The following is a 14,834-nucleotide window of genomic DNA, read 5'->3' as shown; positions in this document are numbered from 1 at the left end:
GAGACGGTAGATTGGGCAGAGGGGAGCAGAGACGAGGAGAGACAGAGAGAGACAGGAGCAGAGACAGATGAGGAGAGAATCAGAATAAACTACAACTAATACCTACCAGCCTGGCCCTCTTTCCTTCCTCCGCGTGACCATTGCCATCGACCTCTCCGGGGTGGGAGAGGGGTGAGACTACCGAACGCGGGTGGCGGGAGAGATAGAGCCACCGTCGCTGGGTGCTGTGCCCCTTTTGTGTGAGTTTACACAACACCAAAAAGGGAAAATATTTTATACTCTTCAAGGCCCAGTTTCTAGTACCCCTTAATCCACCACTGTGACACCAGCAAGACCTCTCTCCCTCCCTCCCTCTTTTTAGTCTCTCCTCCTTCCTCTCCCTCCATCTCTCTCTCTCCCTCTCTCTCTCCCCCCACCTCTCTGAGAATAGCACCCACTCTTTCAGCTGAGAGGTGTCACCCTCCTGAGAACGTCTCCCATGGTCCCCAGTCGGGCTGCCAAGCATCTTCTGTGTGGCCGCAGCCCTGGGGCAGTTCGCAGGTTGGCAACTGTTTGCTACTTAAGTAGCAGTTTCCCTGCCTCCCCCATAAGGCCCTGAGCACCTTGAAGACAGGAAGGCAGCTGGAGTTCAGCCCCGTCCAAGGGCTCCATAAACACTGGGAGAGAGGGAGGAAGCGAGCCAGTGACCACAACTTTGTGGGTATTTTGCTCGTTTTTTTTTTAGGGGCGCTGTGGGTGGGGGGCATTCACACCCTGCAGTGTTTGGGGGAATAGGGCCCAGAAGTCGGGCCTTTGAGGTCCCCAGTGGGTGCAGATATGTTCTGACTCTGGGGGGGGGGGGGGGGAATATTGGGGACAGGCCCTAAAGAAAGGGAATCATCAGTAGGGATGTCATAGGGGTGGCAGGAGGCCTGACGCCAGGATGACCCAGCATCCGTTATAACGCTTAGGGGTGTGCTGACTTCTTTTCACCCCCTACTTCCCTGACCACTGCTCCAGAAACCCCCCCACCCCCACGCCACGGCGGCGTTTTGTCTGTCCACCTACCAGGCCTTCGGAAGGCCCCACTTGCCGCTGACCCCGGAGGGCCGGTGGGCCCAGGAGACAGAGCGGGAGTGAAGGGAAACCGGGCTCCAGGGCCGTGGGACAACTAGCGAGCGCCCGCCCGCGGTTCCTATGGCAGAAACAAGCTTGGGTGACACATCTGAGCGTTGCCGGGCGAAGCTGCGGGCGCGCACGTGACCACCTCGAGCCCCAGCTCTCCTACAAAGCTCCTTGAACCGTGCTCAACTGCTAAATGAGGGGGCTCGGAGGCAGCCTGCCCCGCGGGGTCGTGGGGGCCCTAGGCTTCTGTCCATTTAGGGGAGATGATCCAGTGCGCCCCGAGGGTGGACGGCAGCGGCGGGGGGGATTGTCTGTGCGCGTTGGGGGGAGCAGAGGCGTTTGCACAGGAGTGATGGTTGGTTGCGGGGCCCGGTGCGGGTGGGGCTCTCGTTGCAGCATTTCGAGCCGCCTCCCGTCTCCCCGGGGGAGGGGGTAGGGGGTGGGGGACGCACGCCGCGACTCCGGGCCAGACTCGGGCCCCATCTGGATAACGAGCTCCCGTAAGGCTCGTCCCGAAAAGCCCGTCCTCGTCCAACCCCGCCGCCGCCGCCGCCGCCGCCGCCGCCGCCGCCGCTGCTGCCCGCGGGCCGCACGGAGCCGGCGCGCGCTAGGACCCGGTCGGCACAGCGCGACGGCGCGGCGCGCCCAGGGCCGGTCCCGCGAGATCGCGCGGAGGGGGCGTGGCCGGAAGCGCGGCCGCTCTCGCGAGGCCCGCGCGGCGGCGGACGGGGCCCCTGCACCGTGTGGAGGTCGTTGGAGTCACTCGTCGGCGCCCGCCAGCCCGCCCGCTCGCCCGCCGCCCGCGCCGCGCGCCGCAGCCATGCTCTCCGCCCTCGCCCGGCCCGCCGGCGCCGCCCTCCGCCGCCGCTTCGGCACCTCGGCCCAGGTGAGCCCGCGAGGGGGCTGCGTGGCGGGCCCCCGTGCGCGCCGCCGACCCCCGCCCGCCTCGGCCGGGGCCGCCGGGCCGGGGCCGCGGGGACTTTGCATCCCGATGCAGCTCGTCCCGGAGCTCCTCGGGGCGGCCCGGCTCTCCTGGCCGCCTCCCCGGCGGCGGATGTGCCCCGTCCCGCTGCAGACCCGGCTCGGAGCGCGCGGGCGGGGGGGCCTGGGGCTCCGCGCGCGCCCGCCGGCTCGTGCCCTTCCGCACCCCAGACGCCCCTCCGACGCCCCTCGCTCGTGGGCAGCGGGATTGGGAGGCCACAGCCGGCGCCGCGCTGGGGCTTTGTCGGGCACGTGCTTAGAAGTGACCACCCTACCCCACCCCCACCCTCGGTGGTGCTCCAGCGTCCATATGCGGTGCGGGGACTCGTACTGGGGGTCAGTTGCATGCAAGGCAAGCGTCTTAATCCCTGGAAAAGGCCCAGACCTTTAACATAAACGTGTCTTTTTCTCAATTATTGGGACCACGCCCAACGGTGCTCAGGGCTTCACTCCAGGCGGGCTCAGGGGACCGGATGTGGGATTGGGGGTCGAACCCTGAACCTCTTCGTGCAAGGCAATTGCCTTCTCTCGCTGTATTATCTCCAGCCTCCCTTGTACATTTTTTTTTTCTTTTTGGGTCACACCCGGCGATGCTCAGGGGTTACTCCTGGCTCATGCACTCAGGAATTACTCCTGGCGGTGCTTGGGGGACCATATAGGATGCTGGGAATCGAACCCGGGTCGGCCGCATGCAAGGCAAACGCCCGACCCGCTTTGCTATCACTTCAGTCCCCCCTTGTATATTTTTAATTGTTGCTGGTTTTTGGTGCTGGAGTCAAGCCCAGGGCCTCAGGAGTATGAGGCAAGCGCTGTACCCCCTTAGCCATGTCCCTGGACCTTTTGTAAGGAGCCATCCTACCCCCTTGATGTCGGGCCTGGCCTGGGACTCCTAAGCCTGAGTTATTTTTAGCCATCTTCTCAGCCCTTGGGTGGCCCATGCTGCTGTGTCAGAGTCACCTGGACGCCAGTGGCGAACACCTGGCACTTTCTAGCGTTACACGGCACCCCAGGTGCTTCTGACAGAGTTTGAGGACCCGGGAGATCCCACTTGGCCCCTTAGCATCTCCCTCAGAGAGGTGATGGTGGAGGCCCCGGGTTTGTAATCATGTTGCTTCTCCCCTTGAGTTTCCTGTGCCTTAGATTCATTTGGAAAAATAGATACAACACTGAGTGTCTCTCTGGGCTTGCAAGTACCCTGTGGGGCGGGTTTGCGGGTGCTGAGATGGACCTGGAGATGGGCCAGAGTTGAGTAAGTTTAGGGCAAGTGGAGGTGATGAAGATGGGGTGGGGGTGTCCTGTTCCCACCAAAAAGAAAACAGTGGGGTTTGCTGAAAGATGATCAGATGGTGGGGGGGGGGGTGTTTACATTGGAGCGGGGCCTGGAACACCAAGGCTGGTTTGGGCTTTGGAGGTGAGGTTTGCAGGGTTGGGCAGGGGCCAGCCGGATGCAGTGGGTTTCCAAGACCCATTGGACAGCAAGGTACAGACAGAGAAGGAATCAGTTCAACGCAGGAGCCAAACTGTGCGTTGTTCTCCCTTGGTGCCTCTGATCCCGTCCCGTGTCCTTCCTTGGAATGATGTGTTGGACACACAACTCCTAGTCTTCCTGGCCCAGAAGTTCTAACACATGTAAGATGTGGGAGTTTAGAAGCAACCCCATTGGGCTTTTTAAATTTAATTTTATTTATTTATTTGCATTTTGGGTCACACCCGGCGATGCTCAGGAGTTACTCCTGGCAGTGCTTGGGGGACCATATGGGATGCTGGGAATCAAACCTGGGTTGGCTGCGTGCAAGGCAAATGCCCTACTTGCTGTGCTATCGTTCCAGCCCTATTTTATTTTATTTTTTTAAGGTTTTACTCCTCACCTGGTGGTGGTCAGGGGAACCGGGGGTTGAACTGAGTTGACCGTACGCAAGGCAAGCACCCTCCCTGCTGTGCGGTCTCTCCTGCCCCAAATAGACTTTGGAAAGAGTAAGGAAGTGCTGATGTAGCTGCGAGGCACGAAGCTCATCTCTGATACTGAAGAGTTCTTTTCTGCCCCTGCAGGGTTGAAATCAGACAGAAACGGCCCCTTGGCACCCGAGTGCTTGAAGGCCAGCTTTCGCCCACTCTCGGTCCATGTTGGGTGGGACCTAGCACTCATGGGCCCTGCTGTGGACCCTTCCTTGGCAGTATGAGTCTTGATGGAGATGCACGTCTTGTCCTTTTCATCCTCAGTTCCAGTGGGGTGGGACTGTGCCCTCACAGCGGGCCCTCGGCCCTCCTTGGGCTTTGGAAACCACACTGTATTCCCGCCCTGAGGAAATTTGGGGGGATTTTTGAGCAAGGCGGTGAGGAAGGAGAGCTTGGTGGTAGAGCTAGGAACCTAAGTGAGATAAAGGGATGAAAACGAGCTGGTTGGGGAAGAGGTTTGAGGAGAGAGTCCTCGGGTTTTATTTTACTTGGGGCCTTGCATGGCAGTGTGCGGGCTTCTGTTTCTGGGCCCAGCCACCGCTCCTGGTGGTGCCAGGGATTGAGCCTGGTTCAGCCCTGTGCAAGGCAAGTGCCTTTGCCCTGTACTGTCTCTCGGCCCTATGTGCTTTCATAGGCATCTCTGACGAAGAGAGAGGGACTTGGAAGGATGAAGGTGCGATTCAGAACAGAGGTAGATGGGGGCCAGAGAGGGCGTTTATGTGCACAGGATTCAATCCCCGGCATCCCATATGGTCCCCCGAGCACCACCAGGAGTAATTTCTGAGTGCAGAGCCCTCAGCATTGCCAGGGGTGACCCAAAGCCAAACAACAGAGGTGGAGGATTCTGCATTGTGGGATCACAGAAATACCCAGCAGAAGAACTGGTGGTGGGGCGGGGGGTGTGCAGAGTTGGAATCGGGCGGACCGAAGGGTCAGGGCCAGCCCATCGCTGCCAGAGATAATGGAAACGTGGGTGGTTGAGACAGCTGCATCCGGGGTTCTGACTTGGTTAGGCCAGAACCTGTGAACTCAAAGACTAAGCTTCAGAGCCCCAGTTGGGTGTTTTTGTTTTGGGGGCCACATCAGTTGTACTGGTGGGTGCTCGGTGAGCTCCAGTGCACAGGGTTTATATCCCACCAGTTAGCTGTCTCTGGGCCCCTTATGACGCCAGCTTTATTTATTTATTTTTCTTTTTGGGTCACACGTGGCGATACACAGGGGTTGCTTCCTGGCTCTGCACTCAGGAATTATTCCTGGAGGTGCACAGGGGACCATATGGGATGCTGGGAATCGAACCTGGGTCGGCTGCGTGCAAGGCAAACGCCCTACCTGCTATGCTATCTCTCCAGCCCCCCCCCCCCTTTTTTTTTTGGTCATAGCCAGCAGTGCTTGGGGGTACATATGGGGTGCTGGGGATTCAACCTCCTGCAGTTCAGGCGCCCTCCCCCTCTGTGATACTGCTCTGGGATCCCAGCACCTACAAGGGAAAAAAGACAACAAATTCTCCCCTCCCCGAATCTTGGTTGTGGCCTTTTGGATAATGCATCCTTAAGCAGATCACACTGGGGGACAGGGGGCAGTTGGTTTTGAAATTTGAGGGGGCGGTTCCCTCTGGAGATTGGACCCAGGGCCCTCCTGCATGCAAATCCTCAGTCTACTACTGAGCTACATTCCCAGCTCCTTGATTTTGATTTTGGGGTATGTGGGTGGGAATTGGATCCAGGCCATGCATGTAGGTGCTATACTGCTGAGCCGCACCCCTCCATGCATGAGGGTTTGGGGATCACACCCTGAGGTGCCCAGGGCTTACTCCCAGCTCTGTGCTCAGGGGCTCAGGGACCACTCCTGGTGGACTCGCTGGATGCTGCGAGGCAAGCGCCCTCCCCGCCATCCTGTCTCTCCAGCCCCTTTTGGTTTTTGCAAATTGAGGTTCATTATTAGAGGTCTCAGTGGCATTGGGTGCAGTGTGTAGTGACATTGTGACCTGGTGGCCGCTGTGGGTGACACGGGGTGTTCTGGAATTCTCTGTCACCGTGCATCTCCCTGGCAGCTGCCTACCTGTCAGGAACAGAATGGATCTCCCTCCTTGTTTATAAGTTTTGGTTAGAAACATGCTTGCTGCTGACTGAAGGTTGTTTAAATATTTTTTAAACAACCTTAATTTCCCCATTACGGTTTTGGGGCCTCACCGAACAGTGCTCAGGACTTATTCCTGTCTCTGCCCTCGGGGATCAGAGACCATGGGGTACCAGGGATCGAACCTGGGTCTGCTGTGTGCAAGGCACACGCCTTCCCTGCTGTCCCATCTCCCCAGCTTGTAATTGGAGATTTTTCTTCTGCGATGCATGGGGGTTACTCCTGGCTCTGCACTCAGGAATTATTCTGGGCAGTGCTCAGGGGACCACAGTGGGATGCTGGGAATTGAACCCGGGTCGACTGTGTACAAGGCAAACGCCCTACCTGCTGTGCTATCGCTCCAGCCCCTGTAGCTTGGAGATGTTTTATGAGTCCCAGGGATACCCACTTAGGAGGGTTCATCTGCAGGACGGGGGCGAGTGTCTTCGGGCAGCTGATTGGCTTGTACCCCAGCTTCCCCTCAACACAGGTGAGGGCGGAAAGGAAGGCGGGGCTTTGGCCACTCCCCTGCAGACCGCAGTAACGGGCCAGTGAGGATTGGGTTCACTTCTAGTGTTTCCAGCTTGGTGATGGCCAAGGGTCAGGGTCTTCCCGTCTGAAGTCACGGGAAGCAGCCTTAGATTCATTACTTGGGGCTGTAGCGATAGCGGGGAGGGCGTTTGCTTTGCACGTGGCCGACCCGGGTTCTATTCCCAGCATCCCATATGGTCCCCTGAGTACCACCAGGACTAATTCCTGAGTGCAGCGCCAGGAGTAACCCCTGTGCATAGCCAGGTGTGACCCATAAAGAAAAAATGCATTACTAAGTGACGGTAGTGGCCTGAGGTCTCCATCGGTCTCGCCTTTGCCTCTTGCCCTTCCATCCCAGCGGTGCTGGTTCTTCTGGGCTCTGCCCTCAGTGACCTTCTTGCTGTTTGACATGGCTGTTGGGGTTCCCAGCCCTGAGCCCGCAGGACCTGCACAGGTGTGTGCAGACTTGACCAGCCCTCGACCTGCAGCTCAGCTCACACGCACACACACACACAAACACCCACCAGGTCCTTGAGTCCCACCTGAAGCATCACCACTGCTCTACTCCCTGACCCTGACCCCCTCGCAGACCCTCTCCCAGACAGCTTCCTGGCCTTCCCCTGGGCCCCTGCCCACAGGGGCTACTTCCTCTGTGCTGGGTCCCACCTTGCCCTCACGCCATGGGGAACTGTGGGGGCCACTTCCTCCCTCTGCAGCCTGGACACTGGCCCCTTCATGTCTTGGCCCAAATCACTGGCTGCTTATTTCAGTCTGATTTGAGGTCAGCAGGAAGCCACGCCTGGTGGACTGTAGCTGAAGCCTAACGCCGGGGCTGTCCCTGGGGAACGGCACGCAGCTCACCCGTGTCCCTGCTTGGCATCCACCCGACGGAGTGTCAAACAGTCACATCAAAGCTGGGCATGAATATTCAGAGCTGTTGGGATAAGGCAAAAAGCAGGGAGAGCCCGAATGTTGATCAGCTAGTGGATAAGCGTGTTTTGCCGTGGAAAGGCGTGTATAGCTGTACAGGGAGCCGCTGTGGGGTTGGGCCTTAGAAGTGTGCTGGGGGAGAGGGGACACTTGGGGTGTGATTCCACTTCTATATGACTGTCCAGGGAAGAGCAATGGGGACCTGGCGGGGGGGGGGGGGGGTCACTGGTGGTGGGTGTGGTTGGATTCTGGGCCCAGAGAGTTAGTTTTGTAGATCAGGTGCTGCCCTTGAATGTGACCTACCCAGCTTCCATCCCTGGCATGCCAAGCCCTGCTGGGTCTGGCTCACAAATTGGGGGGGGGGGGAATTTTTTTAAAACTGGAATTAGGTACACATGAAATTGTATCAGTATCTCACACCACCATCCATGTAAAAGTTCAGTGAGTTACTGTTGCCTGCTGCCCCGGCTCCATTCCAGACTCCCCAGATGGCCGCTGTCAGTGGAGCGTCCAGCACATGGTCACGGTTCCCCTGGACACGCAGGGAAGAACTGGAAGGGCCCTTTATGGTGACTCCCTGCAGACTTGCGGGGGTCTGGATGGAGGTGGTTCCCCACTGGGTGTCCCGACAGCCTTCCTACATATGATTCTGTGCATCCCAAGCTTTGAGCCGCATAGACAAGGGCCAGCCACTAGCAGGCCCCCAGGATATTCCAGGGGTGCCACAGGTAAGACTTAGGTAGATTTGGGGGCAACAGTGATAGTACAGCGGGTTGGGCACTGGCCTTGCACGCTGCAGACCCGGGTTTGGTCTCCGGCATCCTATACAGTCCCCAAGCATCGCCAGGAGAGATTCCTGAGCACAGAGCCAGGGGTAAGCCCTGCGCATTGCTGGGTGTGGTGTGGCCCCAAACCAAACAAAATTGCCCAAGTTGCGAGGAGATGGCACAAGACCGCTGGAGAGCTGGGCCCTGAGGAAGGAAGCGGGGCCCCAAAAGACTGAGAAGGCGGGCCGGGTGCTCTCTCCTGTGTGCTGTCACCTGGCTCCCAGCCGGGCCCCTGCTGCACCTCCCTGCAGTCCACTGACGTCTGTGTGGGCGTCGGTGGCTTTTCGAGCCCCTTTGAAGGGGAGCCGCTGGGTCCATGCCAGCCTCCAGGCTGAGCAAAGCCTGTCGGGCCTGTTTGAAGGTGGCCTGGCCCTCACCCCGTCTGCACACACTCGTCCAGGCTTTCTAGGAGGGCGGCTGGACTTTGGGCCCTCCGCGGTTCTCCCTGCCCACACGTCCTCTCTGCCTCTCCCCAGAGCAATGCCAAGGTGGCCGTGCTCGGGGCATCCGGAGGAATCGGGCAGCCCCTCTCCCTCCTCCTGAAGAACAGCCCACTGGTGACCCGCCTGACGCTCTATGACATCGCACACACGCCCGGGGTGGGCGCCGACCTCAGCCACATCGAGACCAGAGCCCACGTGAAAGGTATGAGTGTGGGATGCAGGCACCGTCTGTGCCCACCCGGGTGTTGGCACTGGGCACTCTGCACTGTGACGCCCTGGGGGTGCTGTGCCGTCCCCACAAGGCCCTTCATTGTCTACACCCACCTGTCACTGTCCCAACCTGGGTGGCCCCTGGGGCACTACTGCATAGGAGCACACGCATGGCAGGGTTCCAGCCTTCCCGCACGCTGCACGGCCACGCCGGGCCCTGTCCGGCTTCCCTGCCCTCCGTGTCCTGCACTCCCTCCTTTCCCCTGGGCTCTGCGGTGTTTCCGAAGGTTCCCGTGAAGTCTGTCGGGGACTGAAGGTGTCTTGCGGCCTCCACATAGGCCCGTCCCTCAGATGCGCCTCCCCACTGTCCGGCTCTCGGGCACAGCTCCTGTTGGGTGACGGTGGGGAGGGTTCCCAGGCTGTGCCGCCTGTGACTACTCTCCTTGGGCTTTTCTAGGCTACCTGGGACCCGAGCAGCTGCCAGACTGCCTGAAGGGCTGCGAAGTGGTGGTCATCCCAGCTGGGGTCCCCCGGAAACCAGGTGCGTGTGTGAGCCTTGCTCACCATGGGGGGTGAGAGCCGCGGTCTCCCTGAAAACAGCTTGGGGTCGGGACCCACCACCCCACATTCTGCTGTGGCTACTTGGTGCGGTGAAGGGTTTGGCTTGCCGGGGTCCCATCTGGAGTATGTGTCCTGAGGCGACTATCTCTGCCAGGCATGACCCGGGATGACCTCTTCAACACCAATGCCACCATCGTGGCCACCCTGGCCTCAGCCTGCGCCCAGCATTGCCCCGAGGCCATGATCTGTGTCATCGCCAACCCGGTGAGTGCCTATGGGGTGCGGGGGGCGCCTGCTCTGGCTGCTTCCTGCCGGTGGCTCCCAAAGACTTGGGGGCTCTTCTTAGTCCCCCTTTGTCTCCAGGACACACATGCTCTCGCTGACCGCCCCACACCCAGGGCTTGGGGGATCCCTCTGGTCCCTTCCTGGGCAGTGGGCTGGGGCTGGTCTCTGACCTCCCCAACCGTTCCTGGTTAAGTGCTGAGTTTCTCTGTCCCCTCCTCACAGAACAGCATTCGGACTCGAGGGGCAGGCCCGGGTGGCGGTGGGTGGCAGGGCTCAGGGCACCTGTGGTCACCGTGTAGAGTGGCCTTTCGGGCCATGGCTCTGCTGTCCACTCAGGCAGACTCATCAGGCCACTCCTGATTCACAGGTCAACTCCACCATCCCCATCACGTCGGAAGTTTTCAAGAAACATGGCGTCTACAACCCCAACAAGATCTTTGGGGTGACCACTCTGGACATCGTCAGGGCCAACACTTTTGTTGCTGAGCTGAAGGTAGGCACGGCCGGGGCGCTTGCAAGTGACCTGCCGGGTCCCGTCGGGGGGATGGGGGGCAGCAGATGGCAGCACCCACGAGGCACTTGGACTCTTAGGTGGGCTATCCCTGGGGGCAGCATCGTCTACTGCTCTAGGCAGCCAGCACCTCCCATAACTCTGGCCAGAGAGAGCCAGTTTGCCCCCCAGCCCCTCAGGGCCCCTGAGCACTGCAGGATGCAGGACTCCCACCACCCACCCCAAACAAAGCCCCCTACTGGAGAGGTTCTCAGTGTATTTCACCTCCAGTTGGACACACACCTAGCATCCGGCCCCGAATCACAGACTGCGAATCCCCTGGAATCATTTTGTAATCTGCCCAAACGGGGCCCAGGGGTCTGGCTGACCCGCAGCTGTCTGTAAGGCTTGTTGCTCCTTTGGGGGAGAGACAGTGACGCTTCACAGGAAACTCTGGGGGCAGCCTCCTGGCTCCAGGGTCCCGTCGCCATCAGGCCCGAGTCCAGGGGACACGGCTGGGCTTGGCTGGAGTTGGGCACTGAGGGGCCATTTACCAGGTTCTATGTCCTTGCCAAGCGTCGGTTCTTGGGTGGGTCAGATGTGGCTGATGCTTGAAAGAGCTCGACAGGTGAGACTAACTCGGCTTCACATTTTGATGGCCAGAATTTGGATCCAGCTAAAGTCAACGTCCCGGTCATTGGCGGCCACGCCGGGAAGACCATCATCCCCCTCATCTCCCAGGTGCGTGTTTCCTGCGGGCCGGGCATGGAGCCTCAGGAGGTTGGGGCGGTCCTGCCTCGGTGAGAGGGAGAGTGTGTGGCCAGAAGCTGCTGGGAAAGAGGTCCCATGCAACAAAGCTGGAGAGATGTGGGACTGTTCAGAAGGGGGCGGGCCCAGGTGAAATGCAGGGGCACCCCCAAATCCACAGCCCCTCATGCCCCGTCATCGGGGTGTTCTCTCCAAAAGCACAGATTGGGGGGCGTTGCAGGGTGCTGTGGGGGGCACCTTCCCGCAATGCAGAGCCCGGGGGGGGAGGGGCGCAGGGCTCTTTCCTCTTCGTCGCTGTGCAGGATACACAAGGCACTAATGTCCGGGGTGGCTCTCTGTACCATTGGTAGTGTTCTTCCGCATCTCACTAGTCGATTGCCCAGAACCCACCACACACCCATCAGTCGGCTTTCAACCAAAGGGCTTGTTTTCCTGCATCGTGGCATGCAGGTAGGCGGCGGGGGGGGGGGGCTCGCTGCCCCACTGACTCTGGCTGTGACTTTGCAGTGCACCCCCAAGGTGGACTTCCCCCAGGACCAGCTGACTGCCCTCACGGGGCGCATCCAGGAGGCCGGCACGGAGGTGGTGAAGGCTAAGGCTGGGGCCGGTAAGTCCTCAGAGGCGGCAGGTTTTAGGGTTAAAGACTGGCTGGGGGAGGGGGGGGGGCGGGGTGGAGCTGTAGCACAGCGGGAGGGCACTGGCCTTGCCTACGGCTGACCTGGGTTCACTGACCTGGGTTCACTGACCTGGGTTTGATCCCTGGCATCCTGTATGGTCCCTTGAGCACTGCCACGTGTGGCAAAAAAAAAAGACTGGCCAAGTCTTGCTGTTTTTCTTATGGTGCCACCTGGCTACATCATCACCTTGTTTGGGGGCCACTCCCAGCTGTGCCCAGGGTCAGTTCTAGCAGGGCTCACGGACCCATATGTGGTGCGGGGGATCTGGGCCAGTGGGGGCCAGGCTAGCTGAGCTGGTTGCTGACCTCCTCCCTCTAAGCAGCGGGCGGATACCCTCCAGCCTCCAGTGGGAGCTCGGGTGTCACGGCTGCAGGTCTTGGCCAGGAGGCTGAGCTCAGCAGGACTCCGGGTGGCTGCCCACGGGACTGAGCCCGTCTGTGCCTGTGTGTGTCATAGGCTCTGCCACCCTGTCCATGGCATACGCGGGCGCGCGCTTCGTCTTCTCCCTCGTGGACGCGATGAACGGCAAGTCAGGCGTGGTGGAGTGCTCCTTCGTGAAGTCCCAGGAGACTGACTGCACCTACTTTTCCACCCCGCTGCTGCTGGGGGTACGAGTGCCATGCCTGGAAGGGGCTTTCTCCTCCACCCTTGGGTCCCGGGAGCTTGGGCCCATTGTTCTGTGCGCGACCCCCAGTTCCTCCGTACAGGAGTTGGGAGGGTGTGTGGGCACAGCTTTCTGCTGCGTCCCCCATCTGCCTTCTTGGTGGCCCAGACCACTGGATGGGTGAGAAAAGGCTGTGACCACCGGTCCTCAGGCTGCCCCAGCCAGGAGCGCCCCTCACCCCACTCTGGAGGGGAGGGCTTACTCTGCTGGGCTCGGGTTGATTCCCAACATCCCATAGGCCCCGAGCTCTGCCTGGAGTAATTCCTGAGCACCGCTGGGTGTCATCCTAAAACTGAACCAAAAAGGGTCTTGGGGACAAGGTTCATTCGTGGAGGTTGCAGCCGCACATGCCCATGCTGACTTTGCCAGGACAGCATCGCTCTGGGCAGCCGTGTCCTGTGTTGGCCCTGGGCCCCTGGGAGTGCGCTGTGTCTGCGGGTGCGGGTTCAGGCCCCCCCAACAGGACATGCCGTGCCAGTGCCAGAGCCCGGCCCAGCAGTGTCCTGGGGGAGAGGGCAGAGCTGACCCCTTCCTCCTCCCTCCTGCAGAAAAAGGGCTTGGAGAAGAACCTGGGCATTGGCAAAGTGACCCCGTTCGAGGAGAAGATGATCGCCGAGGCCATCCCCGAGCTGAAAGCGTCCATCAAGAAAGGCGAAGACTTCGTGAAGAGCATGAAGTGAGCGGCACCGGCCGCCTCGGCTCCCTAACTTATTCACACATCATGGCCGTCCAGTCCCCCCCAAAACCCCGGCCCTGTGGGGCCGCGCCTGACCCCCCCCACCCCCCTATCACTGGCCGGGCTCCCGGCGTGTCAATAAAAGCCGTTTTTTGATGTTTGTGTCGGTCGTGTCTCTTGGGTGTGCTTCCTGTCAGGGCTGAGCTTCACGTCTCCTGACTCAGCTGACCCATGCCTGCCGCCGCCACCTCAGGAGGCTGAACTAGATGTTCCTGAACTACACTAAAATGGCAGCAGAGGCTTTGGACCAGAGCAGTTCTAGTTCTCAGCCTTCTGGTGTGTTTTTTTGTTTTGGGTCACACCTGGTGGTGCTCAGGGTTGACTTCCTGCTCGGCCCTCAGGGATCACTCCTGACGGGGCTCCAGGGACTCTATGGGGTGCCGCGGATTGAACCAGGTCAGCCATGTGCAAGGCCAGTGCTCTGCCCACCATTCGCAGCCTTTTTATACCTGTGCACTGGTTTGGGGAGCCTGAACCCACAGCTTTGGCTGGCAGCTGCCCACCTTTCTCTGCACCCAGCAGCCCCTCAGAGGGTTGTGTCCAGTGCATGATACCCTGCAGTGCCCTTTGACCCAAGGGGCCAGTGTCCAGCTGATGCCAGGCCAATGTGTTACATTCCTGGCTCTGTCCATAATGGAGCTGCCCTGGAAGGGGCCTCTGGCTACCCTGAGCACCAGCCCTTTGCCCTGGCCCTGACACCCAAGGACAGTGATGGCCACAGCCAGGGCTGTGAGGAAGTTGGACAAGGGAGAGAAGTGACCAAAAGACCAACTGCCCCAGGCCCCAGCCCAGGTGACGACTTGTACCAGCAGCAGGGCAAGAAGCGCTTGTGTCCACCCACTCATGGTAGACAGGACAGACTGTGGAAGGGTGTGTGTGTGTGTGCGCGCGCGCCCGCGCATGGTCATGCCCAATCACCTCACAGTCGAGAGACTGGAAGGATGTGTGTGTGTGTGTGTGTGTGTGTGTGTGTGTGTGTGTGTGTGTGTGGGCGCTTGCATTTGTGCCCAATGACTCATTATGTGTTTTACTTTTCAGCTAGAGCTAGATTTTATCAGGAATGCCATTGTTTTCATTACAAAATAATACATGTTCTCTTGAAACAGCCTGGGGGAGGGCTGTGGGTCAGGACTTTACCTTTGGGTTTGGTTTGATTTGGTTTTTGATGTTTTGAGCAATACCTGGGTGGTACCCAGGGCTCAATCCTGGCTCAGGGCACGCTATGGGTGCCAGATATCAACCCCTGAGTGTAGAGCAAGCGTCCCACTCACTGTACCATCTATCCAGCCCCGTGGGCACTTGCCTTGCACGTGACCAACCTTGGTTTGATTCTTGGCACCCCCACACAGCCCTCCAAGCCCCACCAAGAGCGATCCTTGAGCACAGAGCCAGAAGTAAACCCTGAGCAACACCCAATGTGGCCCGGACTCCCACCCCACCCCCGAAAAAAAAGCCAATACACCACCATCCAGTGGATTGAGCTGACAGGCTTTTGCAGGGGGAGGAAGCCTAGAAGTGAGAAGGGGGGATCCCCCCACAACCAGGGTCATTACAGG

At 59.7% G+C, this 14,834-nt stretch overlaps 1 protein-coding gene across 1 annotated transcript; it reads left to right on the top strand.

The window, feature by feature from the left end:
* Positions 1–1,834: 1,834 nt before the first annotated feature.
* MDH2 (malate dehydrogenase 2) lies at positions 1,835–13,379 on the top strand. Its single transcript, XM_056108218.1, has 9 exons — positions 1,835–1,990; positions 8,921–9,089; positions 9,555–9,638; positions 9,813–9,922; positions 10,311–10,436; positions 11,097–11,174; positions 11,709–11,808; positions 12,335–12,486; positions 13,091–13,379. The coding sequence occupies exons 1-9, from the start codon at positions 1,925–1,927 to the stop codon at positions 13,220–13,222; spliced, it is 1,017 nt and encodes a 338-aa protein (XP_055964193.1). The 5' UTR covers positions 1,835–1,924; the 3' UTR covers positions 13,223–13,379.
* The last annotated feature ends 1,455 nt before the right edge of the window (positions 13,380–14,834 follow it).

The sequence above is a fragment of the Sorex fumeus genome, unplaced genomic scaffold (genome assembly GCF_029834395.1).
Source record: "Sorex fumeus unplaced genomic scaffold, SorFum_2.1 ptg000199l, whole genome shotgun sequence".
Classification (NCBI taxonomy): domain Eukaryota; kingdom Metazoa; phylum Chordata; class Mammalia; order Eulipotyphla; family Soricidae; genus Sorex; species Sorex fumeus.
The sequence above is the reverse complement of the archived record's forward strand: the minus strand, read 5'-3'. Positions and strand labels throughout refer to the sequence as shown.